This window comes from Anolis carolinensis, chromosome 1 (assembly GCF_035594765.1).
Source record: "Anolis carolinensis isolate JA03-04 chromosome 1, rAnoCar3.1.pri, whole genome shotgun sequence".
NCBI lineage: Eukaryota > Metazoa > Chordata > Lepidosauria > Squamata > Dactyloidae > Anolis > Anolis carolinensis.
In genome coordinates, this window is record NC_085841.1 from 199,871,662 (window position 1) to 199,888,408 (window position 16,747).

Sequence of the window (16,747 nt, forward strand, 5' to 3'; positions counted from 1 at the left end):
TGTGTTTGCATTTGTGTTTGTCTACAATGTGATGTTCTCACCATTGCAGGAACTTGTTTCTTTGTGCAATTTCCATAACTACGATAACTTGAGGCACTTTGCAAAGAAGCTTGATCCTCGGAGAGAAGGCGGTGATCAGCGGGTAAGTTGATGTTATTTAATGCTATTTAAGTGACACGTGTGTGCGAGACTTCTTATTTTCTAAATAAATATTCAGTGATGTGTAGTTCATCAGTACTTTGAGATCTGAGCATTCAAATGTAATTTATATGAAATCTGTAATACTTCAAACATCATACCATATTATGAGTGTAGTCACTTGTGATTGTTCTGCCTACTTTCCTAGAAGTCATCAGGCAGACTAATAGTTGGAGATTTTCTGTCTTTTTTTTTTTAGTTTAGCTAGATTTGGTATATTTATATCATCTAAACTGGGGGCAGGGCCTTTACGTCTTCTCTGGATGGCATGCAGGAAGTTAAACTTTAGCCCTTTACTCCTTGTGCCCAGCAGTTGTCACACTACAGGAGGGATCATTGTTACTTGTATTCACTAATGGGAAAGAGACAAGGGTGCAGTTCAGATAGTGAATACATGGTTGGCCTGGGCTCCAAGGGGAAGGAAAAGGAAGAAACACTCCATCTGTGAGTGCCCTCTCTTTTCTTTTCCCCTCTGTTGACACCATTTGCTTCTTCGTTGTCTGAACTACATCCTTCCTATTCCCATTGGGATTTCTCCTGTGGGGTAGAGGGGAGGACACAGAACTGTATGAAAGAGCCTATTACATTCTTCCTCCTCCATGTAGGATCTCAGCCAGAAAATATTCTAGGAAGCTTTTATTTTAATGGGGATGGAACAGGAACTCATATTTTATGGTTGGCTAGAATAGACATGTTAATGTTGGCAGAAAGCCGTCCTCCCAGGTAACAAGTGGTGCTGTGTCACAGTGAGATTAGTGGAAATTCCAGATTTCCTCACTGGGTCTTCATTTGGAGCTGGCATGAATAGCTGAGGCTTGCTGATTTCATCCTGTGCTATCAAAATGCTCCTGTCCCTTAGCAATTCGGGAGACCCCATTGTAACCTTACAACCTTAATGCTGGGAAGTGAACGCAGATCATGGAAAGCAAAGTGTAGGGCTTCTCATAGTGAACTGAAATGTGAAAGTCTATTTGAGAACAACTAGTTAGTGCAAAGAGAGACTCATCAACCCTAGTATGGTGTGAAAATTATATGTTGCTAACAGAATGTTACCATTCTATTCTACTCTGACTTAAGTTGTTTGGGAGAGTAGTCCATCCAGATTACACAAATCCTTTCATTCTGTGTCAAAACTTTAAAATTAGTAACTTTACCCAGATGAATTTACACTGTAGATCTAATACAGTTTAACTACCATGGTGAAATGCTATGAAATGATGGGAGTTGTAGTTTTATAAGGTATTTAGCCTTCTCTTCCAAAGAGAGCTGGTGCCTTGCCAAACTGCAATTCCCAAGATTCTACAGCATTGAGTCAAGGCAGTTAAAGTGCTGTCAAACTGCATTAAATCTACAGTCCAGACGCATTCCATGTCAAGAGGAAATGGAATGGTGATACTTGACAGCAAATGAAGGCTGATTGCTAAATATCAGTACAGTAGAGTCTCACTTATCCAACGTTCTGGATTATCCAACACATTTTTGTAGTCAATGTTTTCAATACATAGTGATATTTTGGTGCTAAATTCATAAATACAGTAATTACTACATAGCATTAATGTGTAATGAACTACTTTTTCTGTCAAATTTGTTGTATAACATGATGTTTTGGTGCTTAATTTGTAAAATCATAACCTATTTTGATGTTTAATAGGCTTTTTCTTAATGTCTCCTTATTATCCAACATATTCGCTTATCCAACATTCTGCCGGCCCGTTTATGTTGGATAAGTGAGACTCTACTGTAATACTAGACTGTTTCTTTTCACCAGTAATCTAATACATAATGTGTGTTGCTTGAACAACTAGCTTTCCTTTGGACCAATGGACTATGAGAGTCTTCAGCACGAACTTGCATTAAAAGAGACTTTGTGGAAAAAAGTGTCACCTGAGTCAAATGAGGACATCTCCACCACTGTAGTGTATAGAATGGAAGGCCGGGGCGAGCCGAACTAAAGGCCCAGGCTCTAGTATCAGAGAGGCTATTTCGTCTGTTAAACATGATCCAGATCTTCTAGATCACAGTTCTAGATATTAAAGCTTTGTTCTTGTATTTTCAGTGTTTTCTAAATACTGCTAGCGATACCAAAAATTAGTATCTCATTTTATACTAATTGCTTAATTGCTTTTTCAGAAAGCAGATTGAAAACAAATCTGAAAATGTATGTTTAAATTTGAAGTTGCATCATGCTTAAGGAATGGATTGAAAAGGGAATTGAAGAGTGAGAGGAATGTTGGAAAAATTTGTGGAAATGTAAATATAAATAGTGTTAACTATTTAAAAAAGAAAATGTGAAAAGCAGATATAGGAGGATTTAATTGTCAAATCATACATTTTTATAAGTGGGTGTACCTTACTATTGTTAGAATGTCCTGGGACGTTAGTACTTAATCGCCCCATGTTGGATATCTCCCCCCACCCTTTAGCTCTGAGGCTCTGCTTATGAATCAATATCATTTGCTTTCAGTGTAAGCAACAGCTAATAGTCAACTTCTACAGCATGGACAAAACTGAAAACAAATATGTAAACAACTATATACCCATATATAAATGTCTAGCTTAAACACACATAAAATATTAGTGTACTAGTGTACACTAGTGTACATCTTCTAGTAACATCATATTAGAAAAGTCTGTTTATATTAAACCTTCAGATATGACTATAACAATTGTTCCTGCACCAGGTTGAGACATAGCTTCACATATGTCCTTTCTAATATTAATTGAAAGCTTCCTGTTTGCAAGATTGGCACGTTAATTGCTTCCTTACTTAGTGTGGCTTTGCGGTTGTGACAGATGGCCCCTATTTAGTAAGTGTCTATTCAGGGATGTGAGGAAAGGCTAGTTAGCTGTCTATGACATTGTAGAAGGACTCTTGCAAAAGTTTACATGTTATTGCTCCTTTTTTTTTTAAAAAAAAGGACAGTTTGCTACCTCTTATCTTGGGGGCGAGCAACATTGCTTGTTCACGATGTGTTGCAGACCTTATGGTATAAAATGTCTCCAAGTAACCCAACACAACATTTTAAATTATCAAGCACTTGTTACTTCCTGTGCTTAGAAGTCTAGTAGGTACTAGATTTTTTTTAATCCATAGTGTTAGTAGTCTTCCTTGGCTGAGATAAACTTCAGCAAAAGCTAAGGCTATACCAAGATGAGGATGTGTTTTCTTTAGGGGGAAAAGGTGCAGAGGAATAAATATTTTTGCTGCATAGTGAGCAGGAGAACATGGGCAGCAATATAGCAGGGCAGGAACACTGCAAATGTGTTCCCATTAAGATTGATAGGGCAGCCTTTAAAGGTAGTGCCCCATAGTGCCCCAGAATACTTGTGAGGCATAGGCCATTGGAGTACATTTTTATGTATGCTGCCAGAGTTACCTTGGTATCCATTTATTTCTGGGGCTATTTAAAATCCTGAATATGTGGTTGTCCTGATGTTGTTAGACCACAGGTCCCATCTACCCTCACAGCAATGTGAGATTATAATTAATAAACATTTGGAGGACCACGTGTCATATAGAAACCTGAGTAATTCATAACCAGGTTGTTTACCTACCCTTATTTACACCTGTCCAGAAGCAAAGAACAGATTTAAGACTCCAGGTGTCTTTGTCTCATATTGCTGTTCAGGTTGGTGGGTACCAGGAGAATCTTCAGTCATAGTCTCATAATGGTGGTATCTGTTCCTTACCAGATCCATTTGGCCCCTTTTCTTGAAGTCCTGTAAGGCCTTTTTAAAAATCCCATTGAGCTTGCTATTAATTTTGCTGCTGGCCTTCCTATATGTGATTATTTTGGGATGGTGTTTTTAATGTTTGTGTTGAGTTGCTTTCATTTTACCACTTTCATTTAGTTGTCCTAAAATATGGGTTAGACACAAATAATAATAATCTTTTCATTGAAGCAGGGTTCCTCCTCCCTGGGGGGAGATCAGAGGTCTGCTTTGGCCTTGCGCACTCCCCCATTTTCCTGCATGTTTGTCCTCCTAGGTTTCCTTAGGGACTCCTGCCTCAGGCTTTGAGAAGTATGAACCTACACAAGACGTACATGGAGGATGGCTTGCAGAAGACCATGAAACACTAAATCTGTGTGACGTGGAAACTAATGCTAAGAGAATGGGTCTCAGCTAGATTGAAATATAGATTGGGATGGAGACAAACACTCTCCCTCCTGACACAGCGGCTCCCTTACTACTTCCCTGAAACAGTGGGCTTCAGTAATTACCTGCGAAATATTGTGCATCTATGAAGCATTTGACATAACGCAGATTGGTGTCCTTCCTGTGATTGCATTGGTAGACCTCCTGTGAATTGCTTTGTTATGATAACATCCAAAGCGGAAAGGGGCACCTCATGGCTAAGAGTTTTCAACATCTGGAAGAATTGTCTTTATCATCATGCATTGTTATGTGAGCAGCTGTTTGTATAGAACAGTGGTTCTCAACCTGTGGTTCCCCAGGTGTTTTGGCCTACAACTCCCAGAAATCTCAGCCAGTTTACCGACTGTTAGGATTTTTGGGAGTTGAAGGCCAAAACGTCTGGGGACCTATAAGCTGAGAACCACTGGTGTAGAAGAAAGCTGCTTGTAATGTGAATGAGAGTCCTGTTCAGTGTAGGTTCGTATTTACATTAAAAGCCAATTAAAGCTAGAACTTTTTCAAATACAATGTGGGAGTGTAGTCTGTATGACCCTTAGAAAAAGGATGTGAGCTCCAATCTAGCCAGCATAATTATATAGTAAAATGGCTCAATCTCAGTGAAACCTATGATGAGCAAAACCAAAACATGATATCAGAAGCTGACAGAGTACCACCAGTAACTGTTTTTTGTCTAAATGTTCTCAATGCTTAGCAGACATTCCTGTTTGCGGCAGTAACAGATCTTGATATTCAAGCTTTATTTGTCGTATTTTTTTCTTTATTGTCATCATTAATGTTTCATTAGAAATGTTAATGCTTTAAAACTTTGTTTTAGCATGTGTTGTATGCTTTCCCTTAGTTTCAGTGATTTGTCATGTGTTCCATTTTTTTCATTTGCATTGTATGTTATTTATGTATCTTCAGCCCATATACTTTTGTATCATAATAAATTTTATTTTAAGCTGATCAACTTGTATTTTGGTCCTTTCCATATGCAACCTAAGTCATGATTTGAAGTTAGAAATGGAAAACAGCCCCTTAATGTTATATGTTTAAACTGAATTTTTTAAAAATGGAGACATTCTTTAAAAATCATCGCTGTTCATATAAGCTAAATTACTAATGTTTGGTCACATCTTGGATTACAGTGTATTAGAAAACTTATTTTAGTTGTATTCTTTGCTACTTTTTCCAGTTTTCCTTTTTGTTATAGTATTTTGGGGCATATTGCCTTGAATGTAAAGAACTACATTTTATGTTTTGCCTACATTTAAGTCATTCTCAGGTATTTAAAAAGGTCAGTAATTTAAATATATCTGAAAAGGTATTTGGTCTCCTTTGCTCCACTTACTTTCACCTGACTGGGCTACCTAAAAAGGCAGTGCTGGAGTCTGACAGGTCACTTGTAAGTGTAGCAGGACCCAGAGTAAGAGGTTTTTAATAGAATAGGTGATTCCTCCTACTGATCAGAGCAGAAATACCTCACATTCACTCACTACATCTGGGATCAAAACCTATCAATTAATACTTATTTTGTATACAGTGTTCCCTCACTTATCACTGGGGTTAGGTTCCAGGACCACCCGCAATAAGTGAAAATCCGCGAAGTAGGGACGCTACATTAATTTTAATATTTATGCATTATTTTAATAGTTATACAGAATTTTAAGTCTTTATCAACTAATTGTGTGTTGATAAATCGCCTCCTTCTCCTCCTGTTGCCGCTTGGGCTCCTTTTCTCTCCCTTTGGCTTCTCCTTCCTCCCTTCCTTAGGCTGTAAATTGTAATTTTTTTATGAATTATAATAGTCTGTTAGAGTTTATCAAAAAACTGCGAAACAACAAATCCGCAAAAAGTGAACTGTGAAGTAGTGAGGGAACACTGTACTGTATAAACTCATATCCCTTTCACTGAGTAGAGTGGTGAAAGGCAACCCACACAGATTTGTGTTTCTGTTTTTATTGAAACAGGTCCCCAATGGGTACATTTGCCTCTTTGGCAGTGTGAATTCATGTGCTAAAGATTCCTTAAAATTGTTTGCTGTTCCACATGCAGATATATTTCTGATCTTCAGCCCATTTGAGAGAGTCGGTCCCACTGATATTAGTGGCTTCAGTAAGAATAAGCAGGGTAAGCAGGAAATCCTGGGGCTAGTGGGAAGTGCAGTACTCTGCATCAAGCCTAGAAGTGGCTTCACTGTCTACCTCCATCCTGTTGCGGTGACTGTCTGAAGGTGCCAAACCCAGTTCAGCCCAACTGGATGCCCCCCTTACCATGTCCTGTTGCCATTGTTGTGATGGCTGCCGAGCTCCTGGTTCTCCTTGGGCATGAGCTGATGTTTGCTCGATGTGGGAAAGTATGTGATTATTTCTCTCCTTGCTCCAAGTTGATTGAGCACTTTTGCAAACGTCAGAAATGGCACCCAGGGACAGCAAGAAGCTCTTTGGAGCTCAATGGCTGCTGCAACATTATGATAACATAACGGTCAAGGTAGGTGGCATCTTCCTGTCCACATGGGAAAGCAGGATGGTTGATGGAACAGAACAGGCCCAACTGTTTACATGTAGAGCAAAGTTCTGTGAAGTGGTCTTGTCCCTTGCTGGGAGACATGGAGTGCCCATGACTCTGATTCGCACCCGCCCTGAGTCATATGGCCTGTGTAGATATGCCATGGATTTCAACCGGGCTCAAGATACGAGTCATTACTTCTGGATTCGATTTTGTAGTTTTTACTTCACTTATATACCTTTATTTATTAATTTTGGTTAATGTCTGTGTGGAAATTACACAGACTGGAATAGAAGCTTAGACCAAATCATTAAGGAAGGAAAATAGCGCAAGCCTGTCTTCCATGTGTATTAAAACAATCCCTTTGCCTTATTTTTGAAGTTGGCCTCATCATTGTGAGGTTTGTCCAGAGATGTTTATAGACAATTATTTTTAATTTTCAAAAGATTTTTTTCTAAGCTAATATCAGTCATGCACATCACGTCTTGTTTTTTGTTACCAGCCGTTTGGTCCAACTTATGGTGGCTCGATCCTAGTGTTTTCTTGGTAAAATTTATTCCAATGAAGTTTGCCATTGCCTTTCTTTGAGACAGAAAGGGTATGACTTGCTCAAGGGCACCCAGTAGCTGGGATTTGAACACGCATCTGCCAAAGTCCTAGTCCAAGATTTAGCTTTGGTGTACAGCTGAGTCTGCTGCGAATGTTATCACTTGCAGGGGATTGGCCACAGGCCCTTTTAAAATCTTTTCCTCCAACCAGTTATAACTGAAGGAAAGAGACGAGTTTTACTGCAAATGGAAGATAGCAGCTGCAAAAATATTTGCAGGTAAAAGTGGTCCAAGATACAAAGTATACTCATAAAAGAAAGAAAAAATCATTTAGTGGGGTTTCTTTGGTTGTGTGGCCCACGATAATCTCATCAAAGTTTCGTGATTAATAGAAAGTTTAATATTAAACACCTTCCTCTGCTTGGGATATACAGACAGGATTTGCTCAGGACATTTTGCTGCTTCGAGCAAATAAGATCAATGCACAGAAGTTGATGGTCTGGCAGTTAAATGTTATTTCAACTCAGGGAAGACCGTGATCTCACTTAGGAACATATGGCACACAGACCTCTCTTTGAGCACCCAACTGCCATGCCTCACATCTGCTGCCTCAGAAACTTATTGTGCTTAATGGCATATTCAGTTCAGTTCCTAGTATACTGAATGCTTATAGCATGCTCAGAACGATAATCTCATTTTACATTCCAAATCGGAGAACAATAGCATGTGATCACTACAGGGACCACCTGTACTGGTTTATGCCAGAGCCTTTGCAGTTCGATCTTGACGTCCTGATAACGGCTGAGTTTTTCCTGTTGTTTTTTGTCAGTCCGACTGTCACCTGGTATGACAACATCAATAAGCGGGTTATAAATAATAATAATAATTATTATTATTATTATTATTTCCTGGCTTTTATTTTATTTTATTTGCAAATTCAGTGTTTAAACAGTGTTTTAGCTCTAAAGCTATTTTCCTAGATTTTTAAAATGTCTAAAGTAGCCAGTTTCTTTGTTTGCTGGCTTAATGTTCCATTAATAGGAGCATTTTTATGTCATGTCGGAAGTGACTTGAGAACATACTGCAAGTCACTTCTGGTGTGAGAGAATTGGCCACCTACAGAGACATTGCCCAGGGGACACCCGGATGTGTTACCATCCTGCTGGGAGGCTTCTCACATGTCCCTGCAAGCTAGAGCTGACAGAAGAAAGCTCACCCCGTCTCCCGGATTCGAACCGGCAAATTTCAGGTCAGCAGTCCAGCCGGCACAAGGGTTTAACCCATGATAAGCATAAATACATGATCCTATAAACAAAATTATCACTTCTTTGTCAATCAGTTATGTGCTGGTAAGTTATTTCGAGTTGTTTGATAAAATGCTGCCAGATGTCCAGTAACTGAAATTTTTCAAACTTGAATTTCTCCTATGTGATGTTACTCAAATTAGTTTATGTAATTTTTTCAGCTTTGGAAAAATCTGCCAAAACTTACAATATGTTTCAAGCAATTATAATTGTTTTTCAAGAATTTGTTTTTCAAAAAAAGGATTTGCCAACACTTCTCTACTTTAGATATATATTTAGAATTCCACATCCTTTCTCTTTGAAGATGCTACAAAACTGCTCCCAATCTCTCCAAATAAACCTTTTTTCCCCTTTTCTTCTTCTTTCTTATAAGAATAAAATCTGTATTTTCCTCTCCTGAGATAATTTTTCCATTTCTCTGTATTTTTATCATCCTGATACTTGCTGAGAACCCCATGAATCTCTCATGTCTACATCTCATCTTTACTTATCCATTTTTAATTCTCTTCAATACAGTAAGAAGAGTGAAAAAACAAAAAAGAGGACACTTAAAATACACGTTTTCGTTTCTTGATTTTTTAAGGTACTGCATAAGATGGCAAATCTTCAAAATCACCCGTGAATCATGGACATTGTCTATTGCTTCCATTGCCACCCATTTTTTAAAGCAATGGTCAAACCATGGTTCAGTTGTCAGTATTAAAATTTGGATTCTGAACCATGATCTCCCACCATTTGGGCAATTCATAGTTTTCCATTACACAGTCTGGATTTACTGTATTTATCGTGTCAGAAGCGAACCAAGGGTACAAGTTGTAATGTATTTGAGAACACAAAGTTTAAAAAAATCTTGGCATTATACTAAATATCCTTTGACCAGTAGTTGGCCACTTGGAGTGCCTCTGGTGTTGCTGTAAGAAGGTCTTACGTAGTGCATGTGGCAGGGCTCAGGTTGCATTGTAGTAGGTGGTCTGTGGTTTGCTCATCACACTCGCATGTCGTGAACACTTTGAAGTCCCATTTCTTAAGGTTGGCTCTGTATCTCGTGGTGCCAGAGTGCTGTCTGTTCAGTACCTTCCAAGTCTCCCAGTCTCCTGTGTGTCCAGGAGGGAGTCTCTCACCTGGCATCAGCCACTGATTGAGATTCCAGGTTTTAGCCTGCCACTTTTGGACTCTCACTTGCTAAGGTGTACTTGCGAGTATCTCTTTAGATATTAGAAAACTATTTCTTGATTTAGGGCGTTGGTGTGAGGGCTGATATCTGAACAGGGGATGGGCCGGAGATGTCAATGCCTTGGTCCTTTCATTGCTGGCTGCTACGTCCTGGCGGATGTCAGGTGTAATGCTGGCTAAACAGTATAATTTCTCCAGTGGTGTGGGGCATAGACATCCTGTGATAATGTGACGTGTCTTATTAAGAGTGACATCCATAGTCTGGATGAATCATAGACATAGCGTACCACATTTTGAAATAGGCTTCTGTTTCTGATTTGGCAGCAAAGTGCAGTTTGCACAAACTAGTTTGCCTGACCTAGTCATATAATCACAAATGGGTTTTCCTTAATCAGGAATTATGAGACAAGTGGCATGGATGTAAATCTGAAGCTCATTGATAGCCCTATCGTATAGCTTTCTGGGCACATCTTATTCAGAGGCGGGTTGGTCTTCCTCTTGGACTGAGAGAATGACTTGCCTGAGACCTGCCAGTGGGTTTCCATACTGAGCAGGAATTGAGACTTAGATATCCTAGATTACTCATCCAAAACTCAGACCATCAAACTATAGTGGCTCAAACCATCATTGCTGATGCTCAAATGATGATTTAGTTATTTCTCTTCAATATATATTTCAAATTTCATATGTTTTCTCTCCCAACAGTGGGATTTTTTTTTTGATGAATATGGCTAAAAGTCCGAGTTTTCTAATCTAGCATTCCTTCCCATCTTTTGCTAATGGCAGACACTTTTCTCTTTAACAGCATAAACTTTAGAGAACACCTCTGATCCTGTCCTTTACTGCTATTTTCTTAGTGTGCTACTTTTTTGTGGTCAAGATTTATTCTTTTTTGGAATTGTGATTTGTCTTTGTTCTGGAAATCTAATTTCAAAGTACAGGGTGTTTAAAAAGAACTCCCCAGTTTTAAGTTAAAACACATTAAAACTAGGGAGTTCTTTTTCAAACACCCTGTATACTTACTTGATTCTTGCTAGAAGATTAAGGACAACTCTTTGCTAGAATATCAGTGCAAATAGTAGCATTATTTATTTATTTAATATATATATCGCTCTTCCCCAGAGGGACCCAGAGCAGTCTTACACAATGGCAGAATTAAATGCTACATATAATACAACATGTAGTAAAACAAAACATAAAACACAATTAAAAGCCAGTATCCAAATCAAATTAAAACAATTAAAACCATGTGACCATTACAACAGAGGCGGTTTCAAGCCAAAGTCAGAGCCAGTCCGTGTTCGATTTAATATTCACAGAATCGATCAGGTCACATCAACTCATATCTTAGGATGAGCCAAAAGCTTGGTCCCACAGCTAGATCTTCAGCTGCTTCCTAAAAGACATGAGTGAGGGAGTTTCCCTAATCTCCCTTAGCAAGGAGTTCCACAGCTGCGGAGCCACCACCAAAAAAGCCCTGTCTCTCGTCCCCACCAACCGCACCTGTAACGGTGGCAAGACCGAGAGCAGGGCCTCACTCAAAGATCTTAATCTTCCTATTTGTTTTTTCTTGTTTTCTTCCCACTATGCTGTCCACCTTTGAAATGCTATACACAAATCCCAATTAGAATTAGAGAATCATTATGTATGTGTGTGCCTTCAAGTCACCTGTCAACTACACTAGAGTTCTGGTTATCCGACATAAATGGGCTGGCGGAATATCGGATAATAGGGAGACCCTATTATCCTCTCTGGCAAGTGCAGGCGGTTGCCAGAGGTACGAGCCAAGTCCCTCCGGCCAGCGCCTGCCCGGTTTAGGGAAGCCGGTGCGTGATACTAGGCAGCAACATGCACCGGGCTTCCCTAAACCCGGTACTTACCGAAGGGAAGAGTCTCATCCCTCCGGCAAGCACGTCGGATAATAAATATGGTGGGTCGGATAACTGGAACTCTACTGTAGTTGTAATCCCATGAATCTCATAGGGTTTCCTTATGCAAGGAATAGGAGCCGCGGTGGTGCAATGGATTAAACCCTTGTGCCGGTTGAACTGCTGACCTGAAGATTGAGTTGTTGACCTGAAGGTCGCCAGTTTGAATCTGCGAGATGGGGTAAGCTGTCAGCTCTAGCTTGCGGGGACATCAGAGAAGCCTCCCAGCTACCGTGTTTCCCCGAAAATATGACACTGTCTTATATTAATTTTTGCTCCCAAAGATGCTCTAGGTCTTATTTTCAGGTGATGTCTTATTTTTCCATGAAGAAGAATTCACATTTATTGTTGAACAAAAAAAATGAACATTTATTATATATTTGTCAACACAAACCAGCATAACCAGACAAACTCTGAATCCTATCAGGAATGTCTTGTTACTACCATTATTTCCATGTACAACACTCAATGATATGTACTTTTACTGATCCTGCATGTTCGTTGGGCATGCTTCCAAACAAAAACTTTGCTAGGTCTTACTTTCGCGGGAGGCCTTATATTTAGCAATTCAGCAAAACCTCTACTAGGTCTTATTATTTTCTGGGGATGTCTTATTTTAGGGGAAACAGGGTATCACATCCCCTGGGCAGTGTCTTTGTAGATGGCCAGTTCTCTCACACCAGAAGCAACTTGCAGTATGTTCTCAATTTGATACTGACACGATATAAAAAAGGCAAGGAATATTCAAGTGATCACTTTGCCAGTTCCTTCCTCTGAAATAGAGCCTACAGCACTTGGTATTTGGTGGTGGTCTCCCATTCATATTCACCAGGGCTGACTTTGTGGCTTCCAAGATATGCTTATGTAAGCTTTAGGGAACTTTTGCAGGTCTCAAAATGATCTCAGGCAGCTGTCTGTGACTAGAGGGTTCAATTGTGATCACCCCTGGTTTAGAGTGTAGACCAATGATGGGCAACCTCTTGCACTTGGTGTGTCAAAATTCAGCAAAAAACCTAGCATGACTTGGGTAGTGTGGCACTTTGAGAAAAAAACCATAATTTCACAATATGTATAGTTTAAATAACAAAAATATATAATTGTAATATATAACTGTATTTAATAAATAAAAAACTGTTTACTACCATTATTTACATGTACCTCTTGCAGTTTCCACGCTGATTTCTCTCTATTGTAGTTTCTATGCCCAAGGATTTGAAACTGCCCTCCCTTTATATTGCCAATTGCAGGTTTCCATAAGGTTGTGAAATAATCCATAGAGAGCCACAGATTCACTACATGGTGTTAGACCTAATGGGTAGGAAACTCGTGGAGTAAAGGCTACAATTTGTCTGTTCTGATTTATTTCACACTCCATTTTCAGAACTCTTCTAAAAATGTTAATGGCTGATCTGACCCCACTTGCCACCCCCACCCCCCTTTTGTGTGTGTGGATTGGCTACTCTTGCGCAAAGAAATGCTAGATGAGCATCATTTCAAGTTAATTCCGCATCTCTGCTTCCCAAATAAACTACATGGAAGCAGCTTTACCAGTTAATACAGCAGCCAGCTTCCAAAAATAAAAGCTACACTAACAGCATTGTGAAGTTAATGCCAGTGCATTTGCAGGGAAGCAGCGGCTTGACAGAAGGCAAAGCGGGTGGCAGCTATGGATCTGCTCGAGGACCTTTGTGCACCATCTAGAGGGCAAAATATGTACTGGAGCTCTGTACATTATGAGTTAATATTATGCAATATTTTCATGTGTTGTCGAAAGCTTTCATGGCCGGAATCCCTGGGTTAGTGTGAGTTTTCCGGGCTGTATGGTCAAGTTCCAGAAGTATTCTCCCCTGATGTTTCGGCCACATCTATGGCAGGAATCCTCAGAGGTTGTGAGGTCGGTTGGAAATTAGGCAAGTGGGGTTTATATATCTGTGGAAGGTCCAGGGTGGGAGAAAGAAAACTTGTCAGTCTGAGACAAGTGTGAATGTTGCAATTGGCCAGCTTGACCTTGAATGATCTTGCAGCTTCAAAGCCTGGCTGCTTCCTGTATGAGCGAATCCTTAGTTGGGAGGTGTTAACTTGTTTCTTGTCTGGAACAGTATTAAGAAAATGGAAATTCCAGACAAGAAACATTCAGGACCAGCTAACAACCCCCAACAAAGGCAGGAAGCAGCCAGGCTTTGAAGCTACAATGCCATTAAATGCTAATCAAGCAGGTCAATTGTAACATTCACACTTGCCTCAAACAGACAAGAGCTCTTTCTCTCACCCTGGACCTTCCACACATATATAAACCCCACTTGCCTAGTTTCCAACAGACCTCACAACCTCTGAGGATTCCTGCCATCGAAATGGGTAAAACGTCAAGAGAGAATGCTTCTGGAACATGACCATAAAGCCCAGAAAACTCACAGCAACCCAAATATTTGCATGCTTTGCCATGCTACAAGCTATCATGCTCTTGGTTGGGTCTTATATTCTAGCTTGTTGTGATGGCTAGTTCACTGGTGTGCATTTGCCTGAGAGAGATTGAGAATGGCAGAGAGAGAGAAATTATGATAAATAGAATGGTATCCTTTTCCTTATTGCATGCCTTCAAGTAATTTCAGACCTATGGTGACTCTAGGCAAACCTATCAGAGGTTTTCTTGGCAAGATTTCTTCAGAAGTTTACCTTTGCCTTCCTCTGAAGCTGAGGAAGCGTAAATTACCCAAAGTTACTCAATGGATTTCCAGGGCTGAGTGGGGATTCAAACTCCAGTCTGCAGAGCCATAGTCCACTGCTCAAGCAATGAAATTGATTTGAGCCTGGCTATAGAATGGTAGGAGCCCCAGGTGGTGCAGTGGATTTAACTGAACTTGCTGACTTGCTGACTGAAAGGTTAGTGGTTCGATTCCAGGGAGCGGGGTGAGCTCCCTCTGTTAGCACCATCTTCTGCCATCCTAGCAGTTTGCAAACATGCAAATGTGAGTAGAGCAATAGGTACCTCTCTGGTGGAAAGGTAATGGCGCTCCATGCAGTCATGCCGGCCACGTGACCTTGGAGGCATCTACGGACAACGCCGGCTCTTCAGCTTAGAAATGGAGATGAGCATCAACTCCCAGAGTCGGACACAGCTAGACTTAATGTCAGGGGAAAACCTTTACCTAGAATGGTACATAGCTTTGCCAAAATTAATTTCATTGTTTCTGTTTGAATCATGGATGAATCCCATCTTTTCTGCCTCTGCTTCTACTACTCTGTTTTGTCTGAGGTCACAATGACCTCTAGATTCGATGTTGACATTTCCTGTCTATCAGATTACTGACACTTTCTCTCGGGGGAGCTTCTTGTATAACAAGCATTTCAATGACATATTTCAATAGCAAACAGGCACATCTCTGGCTGGTGTAGTGAGGATGTTTTAATTGAGTTGTTGCTTTCTAGGCTGGTCTGGCCATCTTATTTCAACATTGAAGGTCCGTGGTAGAATTTATTGACTTACATTACACTTCAAGTACTCTGTTGCAGCTGGGATCAATATGTTTCAGAGAAATGTTTTGGCTGTGATTCCATATTCCTACCTAATTGAGACCAAGAAATAAGATTGGTTCCCTATAGGTAAAGGTTTCCCCCTGATATTAAGTCTAGTCGTGTCCGACTCTGGGGGTTGGGGCTCATCTCCATTTCTAAGCCAAAGAGCCGGCATTGTCCGTAGACACCTCCAAGGTCATGTGGCCGGCATGACTGCATGAAGCGCCGTTACCTTCCCGCCTGGGCAGTACCTATTGATCTACTCACATTTGCACGCTTTTGAACTGCTAGGCAGAAGCTGAGGCAAACAGCGGGAGCTCACCCTGCTCCCCGGATTCTAACCGCTGACCTTTCATCAGCAATTTCAGCAGCTCAGTGGTTTAAGCCACTACGCAATCGGGGGCTCCAGGTTCCCTATAAAAATGCCATATAGATGATCATTTTTGCACTTATTTGGTCACTTCCCTTGTCTGTCTATTTGACGGGCATCTGTGGAGAGAAATATTGTGAATCTAGCTGCAGTGAAATACTGCCCTGGGTTTCACTAGAGACACATCACCTCAGACAGAGCTGGCTCTATTTTTTGCACATCAGCGTTAATCCCCGTTGAGCTGGCTTAGCGGGGACATATCCTGTTAACAATAGGTGCAAAGGCTCTGCAAGGACAACAGCTGTTTCCGCGCTCTGCTTTTAGAAACGTGCCTTCAATAGCATACAGGATCATACGGCAGCCTGTGATCTTGCCCGTGTGTTTAATGTGCCAACATGAATAGGACCTAACGGGAATCAAAGATTACTTTTTGGGAGTCATCCAAGTGAGTGAAAAGTGAACTCTGCAGGCTCCACTTCTTTGTTGACAAATTCCTTCTAGTGGCCAATAGAGAAAAGGCTTTTCAAGCCTGGCACCCAGTCCTAGGTGTTGGAGTACATGTTGCGTCACGCCAGCAGCATGGATAGCTAGCAACATGGGAGTTGAACATAATCTCATCTGGGGGGGGGGGTCTGCCAGATTGGGGGCGATTTCTAAAAGGGAGCTGCAAATTATGGATCTCTTAGAAGACATGTAGCTCATTTGAGGTTGAGGGAGGGGATGATTTGTTTGTTGATCAAACTGTTCAAAGGAGGGAATGTATGGATCTAGATTTGGCAGCGGTGAAGCCGATAACTAATTCTCCGTTGGAGGGGGATTTCTCTCCCCCATACGCAGAGGATTATTATGAACATCTTGTACAGACGAAACAGCTGGCTTTTCTAATTGAAGACTCTATATTGAACAGGGGTAGATGGACCTCGGAAAGAGTGATCCAGAGGTCCTTGGGTCAAATTCTTTCAAGGAGCCTGACGACAGTCAAGCTAAAGATGATCACTTGGCTCCATAAGGGCTATCAATCATATGATCGCTCTTTACGCCTTATCTTCACTTTTGAGGATAAGTCTA

The 16,747-nt window shown here is 40.6% G+C and overlaps 1 protein-coding gene across 5 annotated transcripts in view; it reads left to right on the top strand.

Moving 5' to 3' along the window:
• Window positions 1-16,747, top strand: part of gls (glutaminase) — an 83,196-nt gene that overhangs the window by 43,410 nt on the left and 23,039 nt on the right. For 3 of the 5 annotated variants that reach the window (XM_003217428.4, XM_062963815.1, XM_062963819.1), the window contains one exon: window positions 50-142. In XM_003217428.4, the coding sequence (XP_003217476.3) occupies window positions 50-142 (93 nt within the window). The other 2 variants (XM_016991469.2, XM_016991468.2) reach the window with 2 other exon arrangements.